The sequence below is a fragment of the Ips typographus genome, linkage group LG3 (genome assembly GCF_016097725.1).
Source record: "Ips typographus isolate SLU linkage group LG3, UJ_Ityp_2.0, whole genome shotgun sequence".
NCBI lineage: Eukaryota > Metazoa > Arthropoda > Insecta > Coleoptera > Curculionidae > Ips > Ips typographus.
In genome coordinates, this window is record NC_138424.1 from 13,943,148 (window position 1) to 13,963,514 (window position 20,367).

A 20,367-nucleotide genomic window follows, 5' to 3' on the forward strand; every position below is an offset into this window, starting at 1 on the left:
CATTAACGTGAAGTTTCATCATAACAGAAGATCAACAAGAAGCTCTTGAATATTTACAAAAAATAGGCGCTACTCTTGACTCCAGTGAAACTACCACTCAAGATAATCCAGTTGAAGACCCAGTAATAACATCATTACGAGAATATACAGAACGGGCTTTATCTCATTTAAATAACGATACTTCGGAACAATCAAAGGTTCGAATAATATCGGACGTACAAATTAAACCACCTAATATAAATGGAAATGATGATAATACTCAACATTCTAATATCAATGAAACTACCAATGACGGAATTAAAATTCTTTATAAAATGATAAATAATAAAACCAATCAAATTTAGTGTAAGCATCACGAACAGTATAATAGCTATACTGATCTCGAACAAATTCGAGGCTTCACTCAGTTTCCAAACTTTGTCACCGATCAGTAAAGCTTACTTACTGTTCTTGATACTTAATATACTATATGCAGGCGAAGAAGACTACAAGACTACACTTTCTCTACCACAGTCTAAAACCACTCACAGCTATGAGATAGCTAAGAAAAAACCTAGGTAAAAAGTATACTAAACCTTAACATAATACAATAACTTTTAATTAAATTCAAACTTTGCAAAGATTATCAGGCTATGAAGGCTTACACGGCCGGTTAAAACTGAAATACAAAAGTTATCCGTGCTTATAAGCCGTGGTCCAATAGAATTTCTTCCTGACGTTTCGTCCACATCTGCGGCGGACATTATCAAAGGCGATGACGTAACGGTCGAAGTGCTCTTCCGTATCTCTCGACGATGACTGAAAGAAAGAAATTCCATTGGACCACGGCTTATAAGCCCGGATAACTTTTGTATTTCAGTTTGCAAAGATTATTTGCCAAAATGTTCTCATTTAAGTGTACTCTCTTTTATTGGTGTGAATCCTTAAATAGACATTTAACTTACATCTACGCCTAAAACGCTATCAACAATCCTTAAATTTAAATGATATTTTACCGGTACAATTAAAGAACTTAGTTGTGTAAAACATTTACCACAATCATTACATTTAATAGTTTTTACCGGTGTGAATCCTAAAGTGTTGTACATTTAACTCACATCTACGGGTAGAACGTTTTCCATAATCCCTACATTTAAATGACTTCACCGGTGTGAATCTTCATATGTATATTTAAACCACCTCTACGCGTAAAACTTTTCCCACAAACCTTACACTTAAATGGTCTTTCACCGGTGTGAATCCTCATATGTACATTTAAAGAAGATTGTGTTGTAAAATATTTACCACAATCATCACATTTAAATGGTTTTTCACCGGTGTGAATCCTCATATGTACATTTAAAGAACTTGGATGTGTAAAACATTTACCACAATCATCACATTTAAATGGTTTTTCACCGGTGTGAATCCTCATATGTGCATTAAAGTCACCTCTACTCGTAAAACATTTACCACAATCATTACATTTAAATAGTTTTTCACCGGTGTGAATCCTCATATGTGTCTTTAAATTAGATGGACGTGTAAAACATTTATCACAACCATTACATTTAAATGGTTTTTCATCGGTGTGAATCCTCATATGTGTCTTTAAAATATATGGACGTGTAAAACATTTATCACAACCATTACATTTAAATGGTTTTTCACCGGTGTGAATCCTCATATGTATATTTAAGCCATTACTACGCGTAAAACTTTTCCCACAAACCTTACACTTAAATGGTCTTTCACCGGTGTGAATCCTCATATGTACATTTAAAGAAGATTGTTTTGTAAAATATTTACCACAATCATCACATTTAATTGGTCTTTCACGGTTATTCGAATAACAACTTTTTGCAAATCGTTTTTGGTATCTGTCACATTTACAGGCATCTATGTGCCTTATAAGAGATTTTTTACGCGAAAAAAACATTCCACACTTATAGCAGCCATATTTTTGGTTTTCTAAATTAGTTGCCAAATGGACGTTGAAGTCAGATTTTGATTTAAAACTTTTGTTACAGTACTTGCAATAATATGTTTTTCCATATGTCTTAAGAAAATTGTCCGAATCATGATTCTTAGAATGTTTTTCACTTTCGCAATCTTTCAAACTTAAGTTTGTTTCTATAACTTTACCATCTTGTTCATGTGTTGAGTCTTCGGAAACAAACTTACTGTAATTGGAATAATTACTTTGTTCACTTTCTACATTTGAATCAGTCTGTAAAACATTAGTCTCATATTGGGCGCCTGATGACTGATTTGATATAACGATTTTTCTATGACAGCTTTTCTGGTGATGTTTATATTCGTCTAAGTTGTAAAACTCCAAAGAACATTCTTCGCATTCATATTCAGGATTCGGTTCATAGTCCATGTTGTGTTCAATAACATGAACCACAATTTCCAATTTAGTGTCAAATTGCCGGTGACACCGTTCGCAGGCATACTTGCATGTTTCTTGATGTTGGTGGAATTTTACCTCGTAAAGATCATTAAAAAAATCTAGACATGTCAAACATTTGTAATCGAATATCCTGACTTTGTGATCAACCACTTCTACAGTCAGCAAATTTTTCCTAAAAAAAAAACTGTATTATTATGGATTCACAATCCGTTTACAAAATGTTCAATTTACTCATTACTTCATAACAAAACATTGTGCCTGCCAAAAGTTACGAATATTGAAATAAAAGTAGGAAATTGAAAATAAAACAATTACTTCTTGTGTACTCTAATACTGTTTATTACATCTTAGATTATTACGACTGCGACTTTATGCAAGTCGAGTAATCATTAACTTACTTTTAACCTCTTCATCTTTATCATCTTCATCTAGTAACGATCATTCTTTGGCTACTTTGATTAATTGAAATTCTATATTTTCTTACAGGTAATGCTAAAGCTAAATATTCAATGTACGTATGCAATGTGTAAAGATTAAAATTAGCTTTATTTTTAGAAATTATCTTGAATTAATAAATATGCATTTATTAATGTTATACACTTAATAGTAAATTTATTTGTAATGTTAAAGCTTCAGCTAAAGTTACAACTGCTGTCCTAAACTGACTTTTAGAAGTAAATCTGATTAGAAAAATACAACAACTTACGGTTAAACTTGTTTTGGATATTTTGTTATTTATTATTTATAAGAAGATAACCGGATTCTAAGGTGGCTCAGGCATCAAGAAAACTTCTTTGTCGACATAAGAGTCATGGTGGGTCATACAAAGGCTGGTTATGAGGATTAAGATTTCCTGAAATTTAGGGAAAAACGAGAGGTCACTATATAGAATTTCCCTAAATTAAGGAAAAAGTGCACAACCCCGCAAAACCGCATCCCAGGAGTGTCCCAAACTTACCCCCCTAATACAAAGGTTCAACCCTCTAGGCCACAAAATAAGGGAGCTACCCATTTAAACCCATGTAAAATGCAAATCTACAAAACAACTACTTTTGGACATGTTCCGGTATCATTAAACTTGGATCGGCGCATCGGATGGAATGTTCGCGATACAATAAACGTTTACTGGACTTATATCAAGAACACTCTGTGCATACAGGAAAATTTGAGAATCGATCACCCACACATACTTATATAAACCGACCGAGCCGACGGACAGTCAGTTGTGAAATAACAGTGGCGCGATAAAGCAAAGAACGAAGTAGTGAAAAGTGATAAAAGTGACCTAGTGGTTTAAAAGTAGTGTTGTAAATAGTTGTGTAATTCTTAAATAAAGTCTGTTGAGTTTATTCAAAGTCTCACTTATCAAAAGAACCCAGTAAAGTGTAACAATATAAAGAACTTTCTAATGAAGAAATCAACAAGAATATTCGAAGAACCCTGAGAAATTACAATACTAATCTGATCAAAGCTACAATTGAGAATAACATAAGTATGAAAGTTCTGAGATCCAGTGGAAGACCAAGAGTTGCAAAAATGAAGAACCAAGATGGCATTGTAGTCAGCAACCGAAGCGGAATAACTGCTATAGTCGAGGACTTCTACAAACATTTATACAGTTCAGGAAATCAAAAAGAAAATCAGGACCAAAGAAGGAAAATAAAGAATGTGGGATCGGAGGAGGTTCTCGAAATAGATAATGGAGAACTGCTGGCAGCACTACACAAAATGAAAAACAGAAAAAACACAGGAGAGGATCAAATTACCAGCAAAATGATCAAAATGGAAAACGAGATATTGCTGGATAAGGTACGAGTCCTACTAAATAAATGTATAACCGAAGAAAGAATAGAATTCCGAATAAATGGCAAAATGCTATAAGAAAGGAGACAGAAAAAATATAGAAATAGAGATGAAATTAAGATTCAAACTTAAATCCCATATGAGTTCCCTAGAAACCTGAAAAGAAAACTATTTGAATCCTGTGTATTGCCAGTGCTCACATATGGACTCGAGACAATGCCCGTTACACGCAAATCCGCTGACAAATTACAAACTACCTACACGAAGAGCAATGTAGAGGACAATGCTCAAAATATCCCTGAGAAACAGAGTTCGAAATGATGAAATTCTTAGAAGAACTGGGGTAATGAATGTGATGAGACACGTAGCAAGAATGAAAGTGGAATGGGCCGGCCATATAGCAAGACATGACCAACAAACACGTAGGTCTCTTCCAAACAAAATTTTTGAAGAGACCTACATACAGGAGTGGATCAACACAGGCTGAAGAAGAGAAGAGAGATTATCAATCACTAAACCACTCAAATCTCAATGTTTAATATAACGAAGTGTGGTTTAGGTCAATATGTCGGGCCGTTTTCCTTAGCGTACTGTGTCACAGGAAATATCGATTACCGTTATTGCAGTCTGTTGCAATCCAAGTGGCGATAAAATGGATTCGACTGCAGAAGTTTTACAAAAAAGCAATAAAGCGGTTGAAGAACTAATTCCCATACAGTCGTCTGGACGGTATCAGAAGAAGTTCAAGCAATTGAGCGAGTGGCGGAAAACTTTTAACGTAAGCGAGTCGGTAAATGAGAATATTGTCCTGGGCTATCTGTTGGACATGGTAAGATTCGAGAATGACTTTTTTTAGAGTAAAAGAAATAATGTTTAATTCTTGAGCTAGTTATTTTTGTAAACAAAATATTTCAAATAAGTTAATTTCGTTCTTAAAATGGTTATTTTTAGTTGAAGAAATCGAAGAGTCCCACACTGTAGTCCAAGTATTCTATGCTGAAATCCATACTCGTTGTCCATGAAAACGTGGACATCTCTACATTCTCGAAAGTTATAGCGAAAAAATAATCCATTGGTAATCAACCCATTCAGTCGAAGATACTATCAAGGGAACACATCGACAGATTTATGCAAGATGCGTCAACGGAGACATTTTTATTGATAAAAATCACGTCTCATAAACATACCAGAAAAGGCATTCTTCAAATATTAAAGAAAAGGCAGATGTATAAAACAAAGAGTGGTAGCCTTAACAATGCACAAGCCATTGTTTCAGACGGACGTCTGCAACACTTCTATAGCCAACGCTCGCGTCGACATTAATATCTTAAAAAGTTACGGTGAATGGAAGAGCAACACTGTGGCGAGAAAATACGTAGAAGAGTCTATGAAAACAAAAACAAAAGTCTCCAGATTGATTGAAATGAGAGAAACTTTTATGGAAGTTTTCCAAAGTCTTCAGTAGTCGTAAATTAAGTTGGTCTTGTTGCTCATCTTAATCCTGCTTAATAATATTATTGTTATAAAGAAAATGTTTGATAAAAATAAGCCTCGTTTTTGTAAAATAGCAAAATTTCGTAATGTAACAAGTAACGTAATGAATCGTTTCCCTGAGAAACAGAAGTCAACGTAATAGAGTATATTAACGTAATTAAAGAACTTAGTTGTGTAAAACATTTAAATGACTTCACCGGTGTGAATCTTCATATGTAATTTTAAAGAAGATTGTTGTGTAAAATATTTATCACAAACATTACATTTAAATGTTTTTTCACAGGAATGAATCCTCGTATGTTGATTTAACGAAGATTGATGTGTAAAACATTTATCACAACCATTACATTTAAATGGTTTTTCACCGGTGTGAATCCTCATATGTACATTTAAATCAGATTTACGGTTAAAAAGTTTTCCACAATCTTTACATTTAAATGGTTTCTCACCGGTGTGAATCCTCATATGTTCATTTAAATCACATTTACGCTTAAAACGTTTTTCACAATCTTTACATTTAAATGGTATTTCACCGGTGTGAATCCTCATATGTACATTTAAATGATCTTTACGGTTAAAACGTTTTCCACAATCTTTACATTTAAATGGTTTTTCACCGGTGTGAATCCTCATATGTGCATTTAAGCCACCTCTACGCGTAAAACTTTTCCCACAAACCTTACACTTAAATGGTCTTTCACCGGTGTGAATACTCATATGTACATTTAAATCATCTTTACGGTTAAAACGTTTTTCACAATCTTTACATTTAAATGGTTTTTCACCGGTGTGAATCCTCATATGTACATTTAAATCATCTTTACGGTTAAAACGTTTTTCACAATCTTTACATTTAAATGGTTTTTCACCGGTGTGAATCGTCATATGTACATTTAAATGACTTTTATGGCAAAACAGTTTTCCACAATCTTTACATTTAAATGGTTTTTCACCGGTGTGAATTCTCCTATGTACATTTAAAGTAGATAGTTGTGTAAAATATTTACCACAATCATCACATTTGAATGGTTTTTCACCGGTGTGAATCCTCATATGTTCATTTAAAGAAGATAGTTGTGTAAAATATTTACCACAATCATCACATTTAAATGGTTTTTCACCGGTGTGAATCCTCATATGTGTCTTTAAATTAGATGGACGTGTAAAACATTTATCACAACCATTACATTTAAATGGTTTTTCACCGGTGTGAATCCTCATATGTATATTTAAAGAGGATTGTTTTGTAAAATATTTACCACAATCATCACATTTAATTGGTCTTTCACAGTTATTCGAATAACAACTTTTTGCATCGTCACATTTACAGGCATCTATGTGCCTTATAAGAAATTTTTTACGCGAAAAAAACTTTCCACACTTATAGCAGCCATATTTTTGGATTTCTAAATTAGTTGCCAAATGGACGTTGAAGTCAGATTTTGATTTAAAACTTTTGTTACAGTACTTGCAGTAATATGTTTTTCCATCTGTCTTAAGAACATTGTCCGAATCATGATTCTTAGAATGTTTTTCACTTTCGCAATCTTTCAAACCTAAGTTTGTTTCTGTAACTTTACCATCTTGTTCATGTGTTGAGTCTTCGGAAACAAACTTACTGTAATTGGAATAATTACTTTGTTCTCTTTCTACATTTGAATCAGTCTGTAGAATATTGATGTCATATTGGGCGGCTGATGACTGATTTGATATAACGATTTTTCTATGACAGCTTTTCTGGTGATGTTTATATTCGTCTAAGTTGTAAAACTCCAAAGAACATTCTTCGCATTCATATTCAGAATTTGGTTCATAGTCCATAATGTGTTCAATAACATGAACCACAATTTCCAGTTTAGTGTCAAATTGCCGGTGACACCGTTCGCAGGCATACTTGCATGTTTCTTGATGTTGGTGCAATTCTACCTCGTAAAGATCATTAAAAAAATCTAGACATGTCAAACATTTGTAATCGAATATCCTGACTTTGTGATCACCCACTTCTACAGTCAGCAAATTTTTCCTAAAAAAAAATCTGTATTATTATGGATTCATAATTCGTTTACAAAATGTTCTATTTACTCATAACTTCATAACAAAACATTGTGCCTGCCAAAAGTTACGAATATTGAAATAAAAGTAGGAAATTGAAAATAAAACAATTATTTCTTGTGTACTCTAATACTGTTTATTACATCTTAGATTGTTACTACTGCGCCTTTATGCAAGTCGAGTAATCATTAACTTACTATTATTACTAAACTGCAAAAAAAAAACTAAATATTAAAATCTACTACATTTTAATCACTTGCGATATGACTAAAAACACCACTTGCAAGTTGAAAGAACCGCACCATCACAAAATTCTTCATCTTCATCTAGTAACGATCATTCTTTGGCTACTTTGATTAATTGAAATTCTATATTTTCTTACAGGTAATGCTAAAGCTAAATATTCAATGTAGGTATGCAATGTGTAAAGATTAAAATTAGCTTTATTTTTAGAAATTATCTTGAACGTATATTACAAAAAATATGCATTCATTAATGTTATACACTTAATAGTAAATGGATTAATAGGAAATTTATTTGTAATGTTAAAGCTTCAGCTAAAGTTAAAATTGCTGTCCTAAACTGACTTTTTCTACAAACATTCAATAATGATGCATTTTTCGCTTCCAAATCTCAACGAAAAGTTACCGTTTACTGAGGAGTTTACTTTATCGCTCGTTGCCAAGGGTAGCGAGCGATAAAAATTTTTTCGCTTGCTGTCCAGAGCAACGGCCACAATGCATGTCATTATTGGAAATGTCAGTGTCACCAGTTTGATGTCAGTATTCAATTGTGTATAGTTTTGATCCTGTTTTTGAGTACCTACGCAGTAAGGTTAGTTGTATTAGATATTTAGCGATGTTTGTAGAAAAAATATTGTTTGTATTACGCGCACAATGTGCCTTTAATGCGCTCGAATGATTGCTGCGCTCTGTTTTGCATCGCGCGGCAAACTTCATTCTCAGCGCATTAAAGTCATACTTTTTGCTCTTAATACATAAATAACTATTTAGAAGTAAATCTGATTAGAAAAATACAACAACTTACGGTTAGACTTGTCTAACTAAACTTGTCTAATATTTTGTTATTTATTATTTATTAGAAGATGACCGGATTCTAAGGTGGCTCAGGCATCAAGAAAACTTCTTTGTCCACATAAGAGTTATGGTGGGTCATACAAAAGCTGGTTATGAGGATTAAGATTTCCTGAAATTCAGGGAAAACCGAGGGGTCACTATATAGAATTTTCCTACATTTAGGAAAAAAGTGCACAACTTGGCAACACCGCATCCCAGGAGTGTACCAAACTTACCCGCCTAATACAAAGGTTCTACCCTCTAGGCCACAAAATAAGGGAGCTACCCATTTAACCCCATGTAAAATGCAAATCTACAAAACAACTACTTTTGGACATGTTCCGGTATCATTAAACTTGGATCGGCGCATCGGATGGAATGTTCACGATACAATAAACGTTTACTGGACGTATAGCAAGAACATTCTGTGCATACAGGAAAGTTTGAGAATCGATCACCCACACATACCTATATAAACCGACCGAGCCGACGGACAGTCAGTTGTGAAGTAATAGTGGCGCGATAAAGCAAAGAACGAAGTAGTGAAAAGTGACTTTAGTGGTTGAAAAGTAGTGTTGTAAATAGTTGTGTAATTCTTAAATAAAGTCTGTTGAGTTTATTCAAAGTCTCACTTATCAAAAGAACCCAGTAAAGTGTAACACATATAACAACACTATAAAGAATTTTCTAATGAAGAAATCAACAAGAATATCCGTTTTACAATACTAATCTGATCAAAGCTACAATTGAGAATAACATAAGTATGAGAGTATAAGTGATGAGATCCAGCGGAAGACCAAGACTTGCAAAAATGAAGAACCAAGATGGCATTGTAGTCAGCAACCGAAGCGAAGTAACTGCTATAGTCGAGGACTTCTACAAACATTTATACAGTTCAGGAAATCAAAAAGAAAATCAAGACCAAAGAAGGAAAATAAAGAATGTGGGATCGGAGGAGGTTCTCGAAATAGATAATGGAGAACTGCTGGCAGCACTACACAAAATGAAAAACAGAAAAAACACAGGAGAGGATCAAATTACCAGCGAAATGATCAAAATGGGAAACGAGATATTGCTGGATAAGGTACGAGTCCTACTAAATAAATGTATAACCGAAGAAAGAATAGAATTCCGAACAAATGGCAAAATGCTATAAGAAAGGAGACAGAAAAAATATAGAAATATAGATGAAATTAAGATTCAAACTTAAATCCCATATGAATTCTTCAGAAACCTAAAAAGAAAACTATTTGAATCCTGTGTATTGCCAGTGCTCACATACGGACTCGAGACAATGCCCGTTACACGCAAATCCGCTGACAAATTACAAACTACCTACATGAAGAGCAATGTAGAGGACAATGCACAAAATATCCCTGAGAAATAGAGTTCGAAATGATGAAATTCTTAGAAGAACTGGGGTAATGAATGTGATGAGACACGTGGCAAGAATGAAAGTGGCCGGCCATATAGCAAGACATGACCAACAAAAACATAGGTCTCTTCCAAACAAAATTTTTGAAGAGACCTACATACAGGAGTGGTCAACACAGGCTGAAGAAGAGAAGAGAGATTATCAATCACTAAACCACTCAAATCTCAATGTTTAATCTAACGAAGTGTGGTTTAGGTCAATATTTAGGTCATTATTTAGGTTTAGGGCCGTTTTCCTTAATTATCGATCGATTATTAATATCGATTCACCGTTATTGCAGTCTGTTGCAATCCAAGTGGCGATAAAATGGATTCGACTACAGAAGTTTTACAAAAAAGCAATAAAGCGGTTGAAGAACTAATTCCCATACAGTCGTCTGGACGGTATCAGAAGAAGTTCAAGCAATTGAGCGAGTGGCGGAAAACTTTTAACGTAAGCGAGTCGGTAAATGAGAATATTGTCCTGGCCTATCTATTGGACATGGTAAGAATCGAGAATGACTTTTTTTAGAGTAAAAAATAATGTTTAATTCTTGAGCTAGTTATTTTTGTAAACAAAATATTTCAAATAAGTTAATTTCGTTCTTATAATGGTTATTTTGAGTTGAAGAAATCGAAGAGTCCCACACTGTGGTCCAAGTATTTTATGCTGAAATCCATACTCGTTGTCCATGAAAACGTGGACATCTCTACATTCTCGAAAGTCATAGCGAAAAAAGAATCCATTGGTAATCAACCCATTCAGTCGAAGATACTATCAAGGGAACACATCGACAGATTTATGCAAGATGCGTCAACGGAGACATTTTTATTGATAAAAATCACGTCTCATAAACATACCAGAAAAGGCATTCTTCATATATTAAAGAAAAGGCAGATGTATAAAACAAAGAGTGGGGATTCATTCGATTGGAGGAGCACCCCAAAAAATTGTCGAATTTCTCAATTTCGATAGCCTTAACAATGCACAAGCCTTTGTTTCAGACGGACGTCTGCAACACTTCTATAGCCAACGCTCGCGTCGACATTAATATCCTAAAAAGTTACGGTGAATGGAAGAGCAACGCTGTGGCGGGAAAATACGTAGAAGAGTCTATGAAAACAAAAACAAAAGTGTCCAGATTGATTGAAAAGAGAGAAACTTTTATGGAAGTTTCCCAAAGTCGTCAGTAGACGTAAATTAAAGTGGTCTTGTTGCTCATCTTAATCCTGCGGTCTCAAAATATCAAATAATTGAAATTGCTCTATAAGGGTTAATCTTTATAATACGTAGGTGGTAGTAATTTTTGTATACCTATAGGTAATATAATATAATAATAATATTAATGTTATAAAGAAAATGTTTGATAAAAATAAGCCTTGTTTTTGTAAAATAGCAAAATTTCGGTTTCAACCGGGAAAACATTTTTGCCGGACAAGTAACGTAATGAGTCGTTTCCGTGAGTGAAACAGTCAACGTAATAGAGTATATTACGATATATTTAGTATGAAATAAAGGGTTTGATTATATTATGAAAGTTGTTAGTCGCGAACATTATACCAGGTGTCCAAGAGCACCCTGGACATAGGAGATTAACGTGGGAAAATGGTTGTGATTTTTTTGCGCCTGTACGGTTTATTTAATGGAAAAACGCTTTAGATAAAGTTGTAGAGTACATTTTCGGCTATCAACTTGTAATTTTTTCAATACCGTAGATTTGACAATTAAGACTGTAAAAGATAGCAATGAAATTATTTATATTGTTAATTTGTAAATGACTGAACTATTAAAAAAGAGGAGAAGAGCGAAGTATTGAAAATGTCAAACATCATTGTTAGGGTGGACGTGTCACTGCGCTGACATAAGTTTAAGTGGTGTAGCTGTACGAATTAACATGTGCTGTTGTTTATCATCAAAATCTTTATAACCTTTTTTCTGATAAATCCAGTTACTTATTCATTCGGTTGTTCAGTGTTTCTACTAGAAATCCTACTGCGCTACAGGTTATGGGCCCAGTTTAACCAGTTTAAACAGGTTCAGTAGCAGAAAATACGCCAGGAGAAAAAGTGAGGTTAATCACGTGTGGCGGGACTCTATTAAAGATATTCACCCGAAGTTTCTTATTGAAAAAGTAAAGCTGTACAAAGCAGTAACGATGGATCAGTCGTTATCAGGGACACTGAAGTTGAATGGAGAAAACTGGAGCACATGGAAGTTCCAATCAGAGGTAATTCTGAAATCAAAGGGACTATACTCGGTGATCACCGGAGAATTTCAACGCTGAGGCCAATGCAGACGAATGGTGCAGGAAAGACGCAAAAGCTCAGGAAATCATTGCACTTCGACTAAAAGAGAAACCCCTAAATCATATAATTACTTGTCAGTCAGCACATGCCATGTGGGCTAAGTTAAAAGCCGTATATGAACACCAATCTGCCATTAGTGTTCACTTATTACAGCAAAAGTTTTTTAATATGGGGTACACGAATTGTACAGTGGCAGAATTTGTTTCACAGCTTGAAGAGATCCAGCAACAGTTAAAACATCTCGGAGAAGAGCTAAGTGATGCAATGTTAATACCTAAAGTCTTAATGTCACTGCCAGACCAGTTGAAACACTTTGTATCGGCTTGGGAGTCAACATCAACAGAAAAAAGAACCCTGACTGAGTTAACTTCCAGATTGTTGGTCGAGGAGTCCAGATTAAAAGTGAATGAAAAGTAAATGCTTTCGTGGTTAAAGACACTACTAGAAATATGGAAAATAGACAGAGAGGAGCTGCAGGAGATCGAAAATGTTTTGTATGCTCCAAACCAGGCCATATGAAAAAGGATTGCATTATTTTTCAACAAAGAAAGGCTAATAATGCTCAAGGTTACAGAGGTCAAAGTTCAGGACAAGGTAGCAGTAATTATTGCAATTATTGTAAGAAAAAGGGACATTCCTGGAATAATTGTTGCAACAGAAACAAAAACAGGCAAAATGGAAATGGAGCAGGACCTAGTAGTGATTTTTCCAATGCATTTATAGGTTGCCAAGAATTAAATCTAATGATCGATAACCTCGAATTAAATGCAAGGGAATGGTGTCTGGATAGTGGAGCTACTGACCACATGTGTCACAATGAAAGTCTTTTTGAAAGCTTGAATCGTAAAGTGAGTAGAAAAGTGAAGATGGTACACTCATGGAAGTGATGGGTGTTGGTCAAATCAAGTTGCAGGCATGGAGGAGAGGAGTGGATACAAACAACAGTGAATGAAGTGTTGTATGTGCCTGGGTTGAAAATAAATCTTTTTTCAGTGGGAAAAGTGTTAGATAAGGATATGACTATGATATCTGATAGGGAAAAATGTGAAATAGTAGATAAGAATGGTTTTGTACGTACAATAGCAACTAGACAGGGTAAGTTATTTGTAATGAAATTTAAGTTTAATCCGGCAAATCTACAAGTTGATTCATGTAATGTTGCTGAAACCATACATTCTTGGCATTGTCGAATGGCACATTTAAACTTTAATAGCGTCAAGCAAGTTTTGTGTTCAAATAGCATTTCATATGTATATAGATAGTAACAATTATTCATGTGATGGTTGTTTAGCTGGTAAGCAGCATCGCATACCATTTCCCAAAAGTGAAACAATTACCAGAGAAATTGGTGAACTGGTGTATTCAGATGTTTGTGGTCCTTTTGAAGTCCCTTCATTAGGCGGTGCTAAATATTTTTTATTATTGAAAGATGATTTTTCAAAATTCCGAGTAGTTTATTTTCTAAATGCAAAATCTGAAGCTAAATTGAAAATTATACAGTTTATTAATTTAATGGAGAACCAGACAGGTAAGAAAATGAAGACACTTCGCACAGATAATGGCCTTGAATTTATTAATAAAGAATTACGACAATTTTTAGACCAAAAAGGTATAAAACATGAGAAAACATGTGCATATAGCCCACAGCAAAACGGAAGAGCCGAGAGGGAGAATAGAACATTGGTGGAGGCTGCAAGAACTCTCTTACATAGTAGTCGTCTAGACAAGAGTTTTTGGGCAGAGGCAATCAACTTTACTGTGTTTACACTTAATCGGGTTGGAAAAAGTTCTCAAGTGAACAAAACACCTTTCGAGTTGTGGAGTAATAGGTCTTTTAACTTGAATTTTTTGAAACAGTTTGGAAGCCCTGTTTCTGTCCACATACCCAAAGAAAGGAGAACCAAGTTAGATGCAAAAAGGAAAAGAGGAATTCTTGTAGGATACAGCGAAGAAGTGAAGGGATATAGAGTTTATTTCTCTTCTTCTTCTTCTTCTTAAGGTGCCGTATCCATTAATGAATGTTGGCGACTATTCTGGCATACTCGCTACGATCTTGTGCGATTCTAAAAAGTGCGTGGGCATCGAGGTTTGTCCAGTCTCTTATGTTCTTCAGCCACGAAAATTTCTTTCTCCCGATGCCTCTCCTTCCTTCGATTTTTCCCTCCATAATCAACTGTAGGAACTGGTACTTGGAATTTCTGAATATATGACCGAGGTATGCGGCTTTTCTTCTTTTTACTGTCTGCAGCAGTTCTCTTTCTATACCCATTCTGTTTAGTACTTCCTCGTTCGTTGCGTGTTCCGTCCACGGAATCTTCAACATTCTTCTCAGCACCCACATTTCAAACGCCTCCAGTCGGTTCATGACATTGGCCTTTATTGTCCATGTCTCCACTCCGTACAGCAGTACAGAGTAAATGTAGCATTTTACAAAACGGTACCGTAATGCCAAATTAAGGCTGTTGTTGCTGAGAAGTGCTCTCATATTCATAAATGTTACCCTGGCTTGTTCAATTCTTCTTTGCTTCGTATCTCTACGTCTGGGTCCAAGTCTTCAGTTAACCAGCTTCCCAGATATCTAAACTTTGATACTTGTTGGATTTTCTTACCGTTCACTGTGATGTTCAGGTTCACATTTGATGTTCTGCTAACCATCATCACCTTCGTTTTGTCTATGTTAATTCTTAGGCCCAGTCGTTCACCTTCGGTAGATATCTTTATGATGAGACGTTGTAGTGCTTCCTGGCTATCCGCTATTATAACTGTGTCGTCAGCATAGCGTAAGTTGTTAACGACCTGTCCGTTAATCTTAATGCCGTCCTCTGCATCTGTCAAGGCTCTTTCGAAGATTGCTTCAGAGTATAGGTTAAAAAGTAGGGGGGACAGAACGCAACCCTGTCTCACCCCTCTATCTATCGGGAATTTCTGTGTAGTTTCATTGCCCACTTTCACCGATGCTGTTTGATTTACGTACAGGGTCTTTATGAAACGTGCATCGTTCTTATCTATCCTCTTGTCTTGAAGCATTTTGATTAACTCAACGTGTTTGACACAGTCGAGAGTTTATTTCCCTGATAAAAATGCAGTTACTTTACACAGAGATATAATCGTTTTACCACAAGTAGGTGAAGTACCTAGTGATTCTAACAAAGATACTAAAACAAAAGTAATAACCTTAAACATTGACAGTGACACAGAATCAGATTGTGTTTTAAATGAACAGTTTCAAGAAGATGTACATACTGTACATTTCCAAGGTGAAAGTCAAGAAATGGAAGTAGAAAACCAGGATGACATTCAGGAAAATTTAAATCCTGAAGTAATTCCTAGTTCTGATGAAGACCAAAACGAACCGATAGGTGATTGTGAGAATACTCCTACTTATCTGAGGGCTGATCGAAGGGGTAGACAGATAAAAACACCATCTTGGTTGAATGATTATCATGTCAAGTTTTATTCAGAAACTGAATCCCCTATGACAATTGAAGAAGCTGTAGGTGATAACGATGAGTCAAAATGGGAAGCTGCCATAGATAAAGAATTAAGTACCCTACGTAAAAATGACACATGGGCAGAGGTGCCATGGCCAACTAATAAGAAGGTTATTGAAAGTAAGTGGGTGTTCAAAATTAAAAATGACAATCAGTACAAAGCACGCCTAGTCGCATAGGGATTTCAGCAGGGAGTAATTGATACGTATGATTTATACACACCAGTTGCCAAACTAAGCACTTTCAGAATTTTAGTTGTCATAGCAAATAAATTAAAACTACCGATTTTTCAAATGGACGTTCAAAGTGCTTTTCTTAATGGTGATATCAATGAAGAAGTATATATATATCTTTACCGGGAGCAAATAAAAACAACTCTACAATGTTTGCAGATTGAAAAAATCTTTGTACGGTCTTAAAAAGTCGCCAAGATGTTGGAACAACAAATTCAATGATTTAATGCTTAACACAGGTTTCAAACGTTCAGAAAATGATTGTTGTCCATATTTGAAATGTTCAGATGAATTTAGGTTGTTTGTATTGTTGTATGTTGATGATTTATTAATTCTTGGTACCAACGCTACTGAAGTGAATAAACTTAGAAATATTTTTAATGAATCATTTGATATGACAGATTTAGGAATAATTTCGGATTATTTAGGAATCAACGTGTCATAAAATCTTAACGAAGGAACTACATATTTGTGTCAAACACAATACTTACGTCAGATCTTAACTAAATTTGGAATGGCAGACTGTAAGTCAATTAGTACACCGATAGATTTTAATGCTGATTTTACTTTACTGAAAGATTCCAAACCAAATGAAAAATACCAACATTTGTGTAGAAAGTTAATTGGCAGTCTCTTGTATGCAGTATTAGGAACCAGACCAGATTTATGTCAAAGTGTGAATTTTTTGAGTCGTTTTCAAGAGAAGGCCAATGAAAACTTATTTATAGCGCTAAAACGAATACTTCGGTATGTTAAGGGAACATTAGACTTAAAATTAAAGATAGACACAATGTCCGAAAATATTGCGATTGTTGACGGCTATGTGGATTCTGACTGGGGAGGAGACATTGTTGACAGAAAGTCCACATCAAGTTATGTTTTTAAGTTTTGGGGTGTCCTGTATTATGGGCAAGTAAAAAGCACCAATGTGTTTCGTTATACTCCACAGCAGCAGAATGTATTGCCTTGGCATTAGCTGTATCAGAGGCCTGTTGGTTAAAACAGCTGATATCTGAATTCAATCTGTTTAATTTGGAAGAACCTGTAAATATGTTTGAAGACAATCAGATCAGATCAATCAGTCAACCATTGGTATCGCTAACAATCCGGAAAATAATAAAAGAATCAAACACTTAGATATTAAGCTATTTTTTGTAAAAGAGAAAATTAATACAGGGGTTGTGAATATTCAGTACATTAGCACAGAAGATCAGGTCGCAGACATTATGACTAAACCTTTACAGAAATTCAGATTTGCCAAGTTGAGAGAATGTTTAAATTTAGAATAATTTATTTTTTAAATTGACTTTAAAATTTCACTAAATGATATTTATCTTTTTGTAAAAATAATTTCATTGAGAGGGGGTGTAAAAGATAACAATGAAATTATTTATAATGTTAATTTGTAAATGACTGAACTATTAAAAAAGAGGAGAAGAGCGAAGTATTGAAAATGTCAAACGTCATTGTTAGGGTGGACGTGTCACTGCGCTGACATAAGTTTAAGTGGTGTAGCTGTACGAATTAACATGTGCTGTTGTTTACCATCAAAATCTTTTTAACCTTTTTTCTAATAAATCCAGTTACTTATTCATTCGGTTGTTCAGTGTTTCTACTAGAAATCCTACTGCGCTACAAAGACGAAAAACGGATCTAAAATTCGGAAATTTTAAATCTCGCGCCAAGCGGTCGTTAAAGAAAGTTTATATCCGGTCGTGCTACCAACCTTTCAAAATCATAACCAATCGCTATCAATCATTCTATAATCAAAACATGTTTATTTAGTAATAATTTTGAGTTACTACCCACATAATGCAACGAAAATAAAAATAGATCATGATAAAAATACTTTAACAGTAGCCACAACCCAAAAATCTGGTAAGTTGCGTTTATAACCTCATTCAATGTCTCTACTCAACTTATTTACTTTGTAGCAAAATTCTTGAAGAAAACAGTGGTTTTGCTTGCAAATATTTAATGAGGACGACCGAATCACCTATCTCAAGCTTCTTCATAACACTACCAAATGATTTAAAGTGATAAAAACAATGGACTAGGAAGGCCTGCAGATGTTTGAAGATAAGTTGCTTTACTATACAGGGACCACAAAAGAGGGTAAATACTTCCCTCAAAAGTGATGCGTCAAAAAACCCTCAAAAATGTGAATTTAGTGACCTATGTAACTGATAGTTTTATTGTATCCTGTTTTGTAGTGTTATCAACACACCATAGTGTTTAAGTGGTTTTATATTGTATGATGTTAATAAAAAGGCATTTTTATAACTGATTGTCAATGTTTTTTTCCTAGTTCTACAGGGTAAGGTAAGTACTGATATTTAATTAGCTCTATTAGTTAACTTGAACATTATTCACCTACAAGGATACTTGTAAAATGTCTACTAACCAAAAATATTTTATTTGCAAGTAATGTGTAACTCGAGTTCACATTTGATTGGTCAAGGTATGTCCTGTAAAATGGTGTATTGAATTAGAAGCAAATTGTTTCTCTTTAGAGACTTTCAATCACTACATTTCACCTACCTTTGCTAATTTGGAACTCCACTATTATCCAAACAAAGATTAGGTTAGTAAGACAAAGTTGTTTTTAGCATAGCTTGTATGGCAAAAGGTTCACCCACTCACACTCAATCTACTGGAACTGTTTATGTTATGTGGTAAGACCAGTTGGTTTTTTGACAATACCTACCCATATACAAAAACTTTTGTCACCTGACTGATAATTTGACTGTGTAAGTCCATATTCTGTTCCTAGAAGGGGTTTCTCAGAGGTTTTATAGCCAGTTTAAGATTATTCACATTTCACAGTCCCATCAAATTTTGAGATTTAAGACAGATATCAACACTGAATCATTTTAAGTTTTAGTTGCAACATTGATGAAGACACTTGCTGATGATAGTCCATGAAGTTAAGCACATTGAAGCTAAATCACACCACTTTTGAAGGAAGTATTTGGCCCCTTTGTTGTTGTCCCTGTACAGTAGGAAACTTATCTTCAAAGATCTGGCTTCATTGTCCACTGTTTTCATCACTTTAGATCGTTTGGTATTGTTATGAAGAAGCTTGAGATAGGTAATTCGGTCATCCTCATTAAAAATTTGCAAGCAAAACCAGTGTTTTCTTAAAGAATTTTGCTACAGAGTAAATAAGTTGAGTAGATCCATTGAATGAGGTTATAAACGAACTTACCAGATTTTTGGGCTGTGGCTACTGATAAAGTATTTTTATCACGATTTATTTGTATGTTCTTCGCATTATGTGGGTAGTAACTCAAAATTATTACTAAATAAACTTGTTTTGAATGTTTTGATTACAGAATGACTGACAGCGGTTTGTTATGATTTTGAAAGGTTGGTACCAGGGCCGGATATAAACTTTCCTTAATGACCGCTTGGCGCGAGATTTAAAATTTCCGAATTTTAGATCCGTTTTTCGTCTTAATGGTCAAATCTACGGTATAGAAAAAATTGCAAGTTGATAGCCGAAAATGTGCTTTACAACTTTTATCTAAAGCGTTTTTCCATTAAATGAACCGTACAGGCGCAAAAAAATCAAAACTGTTTTCCCATGTTAATCTCCTATGTCCAGAGTGCTCTTGGACACCTGGCATATGCCTTTTTTGTGAATTCAAAGTGATAAACCACTTATTCGCGAATTTAACATTTATTTAGCTTATAACCAGTGTGAGTCTTTACATGTCTCTTTAAAGTAGACATTTGCGTAAAACATTTGTCACAATGAATGCATTTAAATGGCCTTTCACCAGTGTGAATCCTAATATGTTTATTTAAATCGCACATTTGCTTAAAACATTTGCAACAATATTTACATTCAAATGGCTTTTCACCAGTGTGAATCCTAATATGGCAATTAAGGTGAGATTTGTAATTAAAACTTTTGTTACAATATTGACATTCAAATGGCTTCTTACCACTATGAGTGCTAATGTGTCGCTCTAATTGAGATTTCTGCGTAAAACCCTTGTCGCAATATTTGCATATAAAAGACTTTTGACATCTGTTCCATCCATAGTATTTGCGATTACCATGGATATCCATGTGACTTAAAAGAGAACTTTTAAGTG

The 20,367-nt window shown here is 34.6% G+C and overlaps 3 protein-coding genes across 3 annotated transcripts; 1 reads left to right on the forward strand and 2 right to left on the reverse strand.

The window, feature by feature from the left end:
• Positions 1–289: 289 nt before the first annotated feature.
• On the reverse strand, positions 290–2,590 carry LOC145727107 (uncharacterized). Its single transcript, XM_081976539.1, has one exon. It carries the CDS (start codon positions 2,363–2,365, stop codon positions 1,133–1,135), a length of 1,233 nt encoding a protein of 410 aa, XP_081832665.1. The 5' UTR covers positions 2,366–2,590; the 3' UTR covers positions 290–1,132.
• A 120-nt stretch (positions 2,591–2,710) lies between these two features.
• Positions 2,711–19,937, reverse strand: LOC145727106 (uncharacterized). The gene has a single exon (XM_081976537.1). It carries the CDS (start codon positions 7,511–7,513, stop codon positions 5,876–5,878), a length of 1,638 nt encoding a protein of 545 aa, XP_081832663.1. The 5' UTR covers positions 7,514–19,937; the 3' UTR covers positions 2,711–5,875.
• LOC145726032 (uncharacterized) lies at positions 15,812–17,921 on the forward strand. The gene is made up of 3 exons (XM_081974966.1): positions 15,812–15,944; positions 16,002–16,151; positions 17,848–17,921. The coding sequence occupies exons 1-3, from the start codon at positions 15,812–15,814 to the stop codon at positions 17,919–17,921; spliced, it is 357 nt and encodes a 118-aa protein (XP_081831092.1).
• Positions 19,938–20,367: the final 430 nt, after the last annotated feature.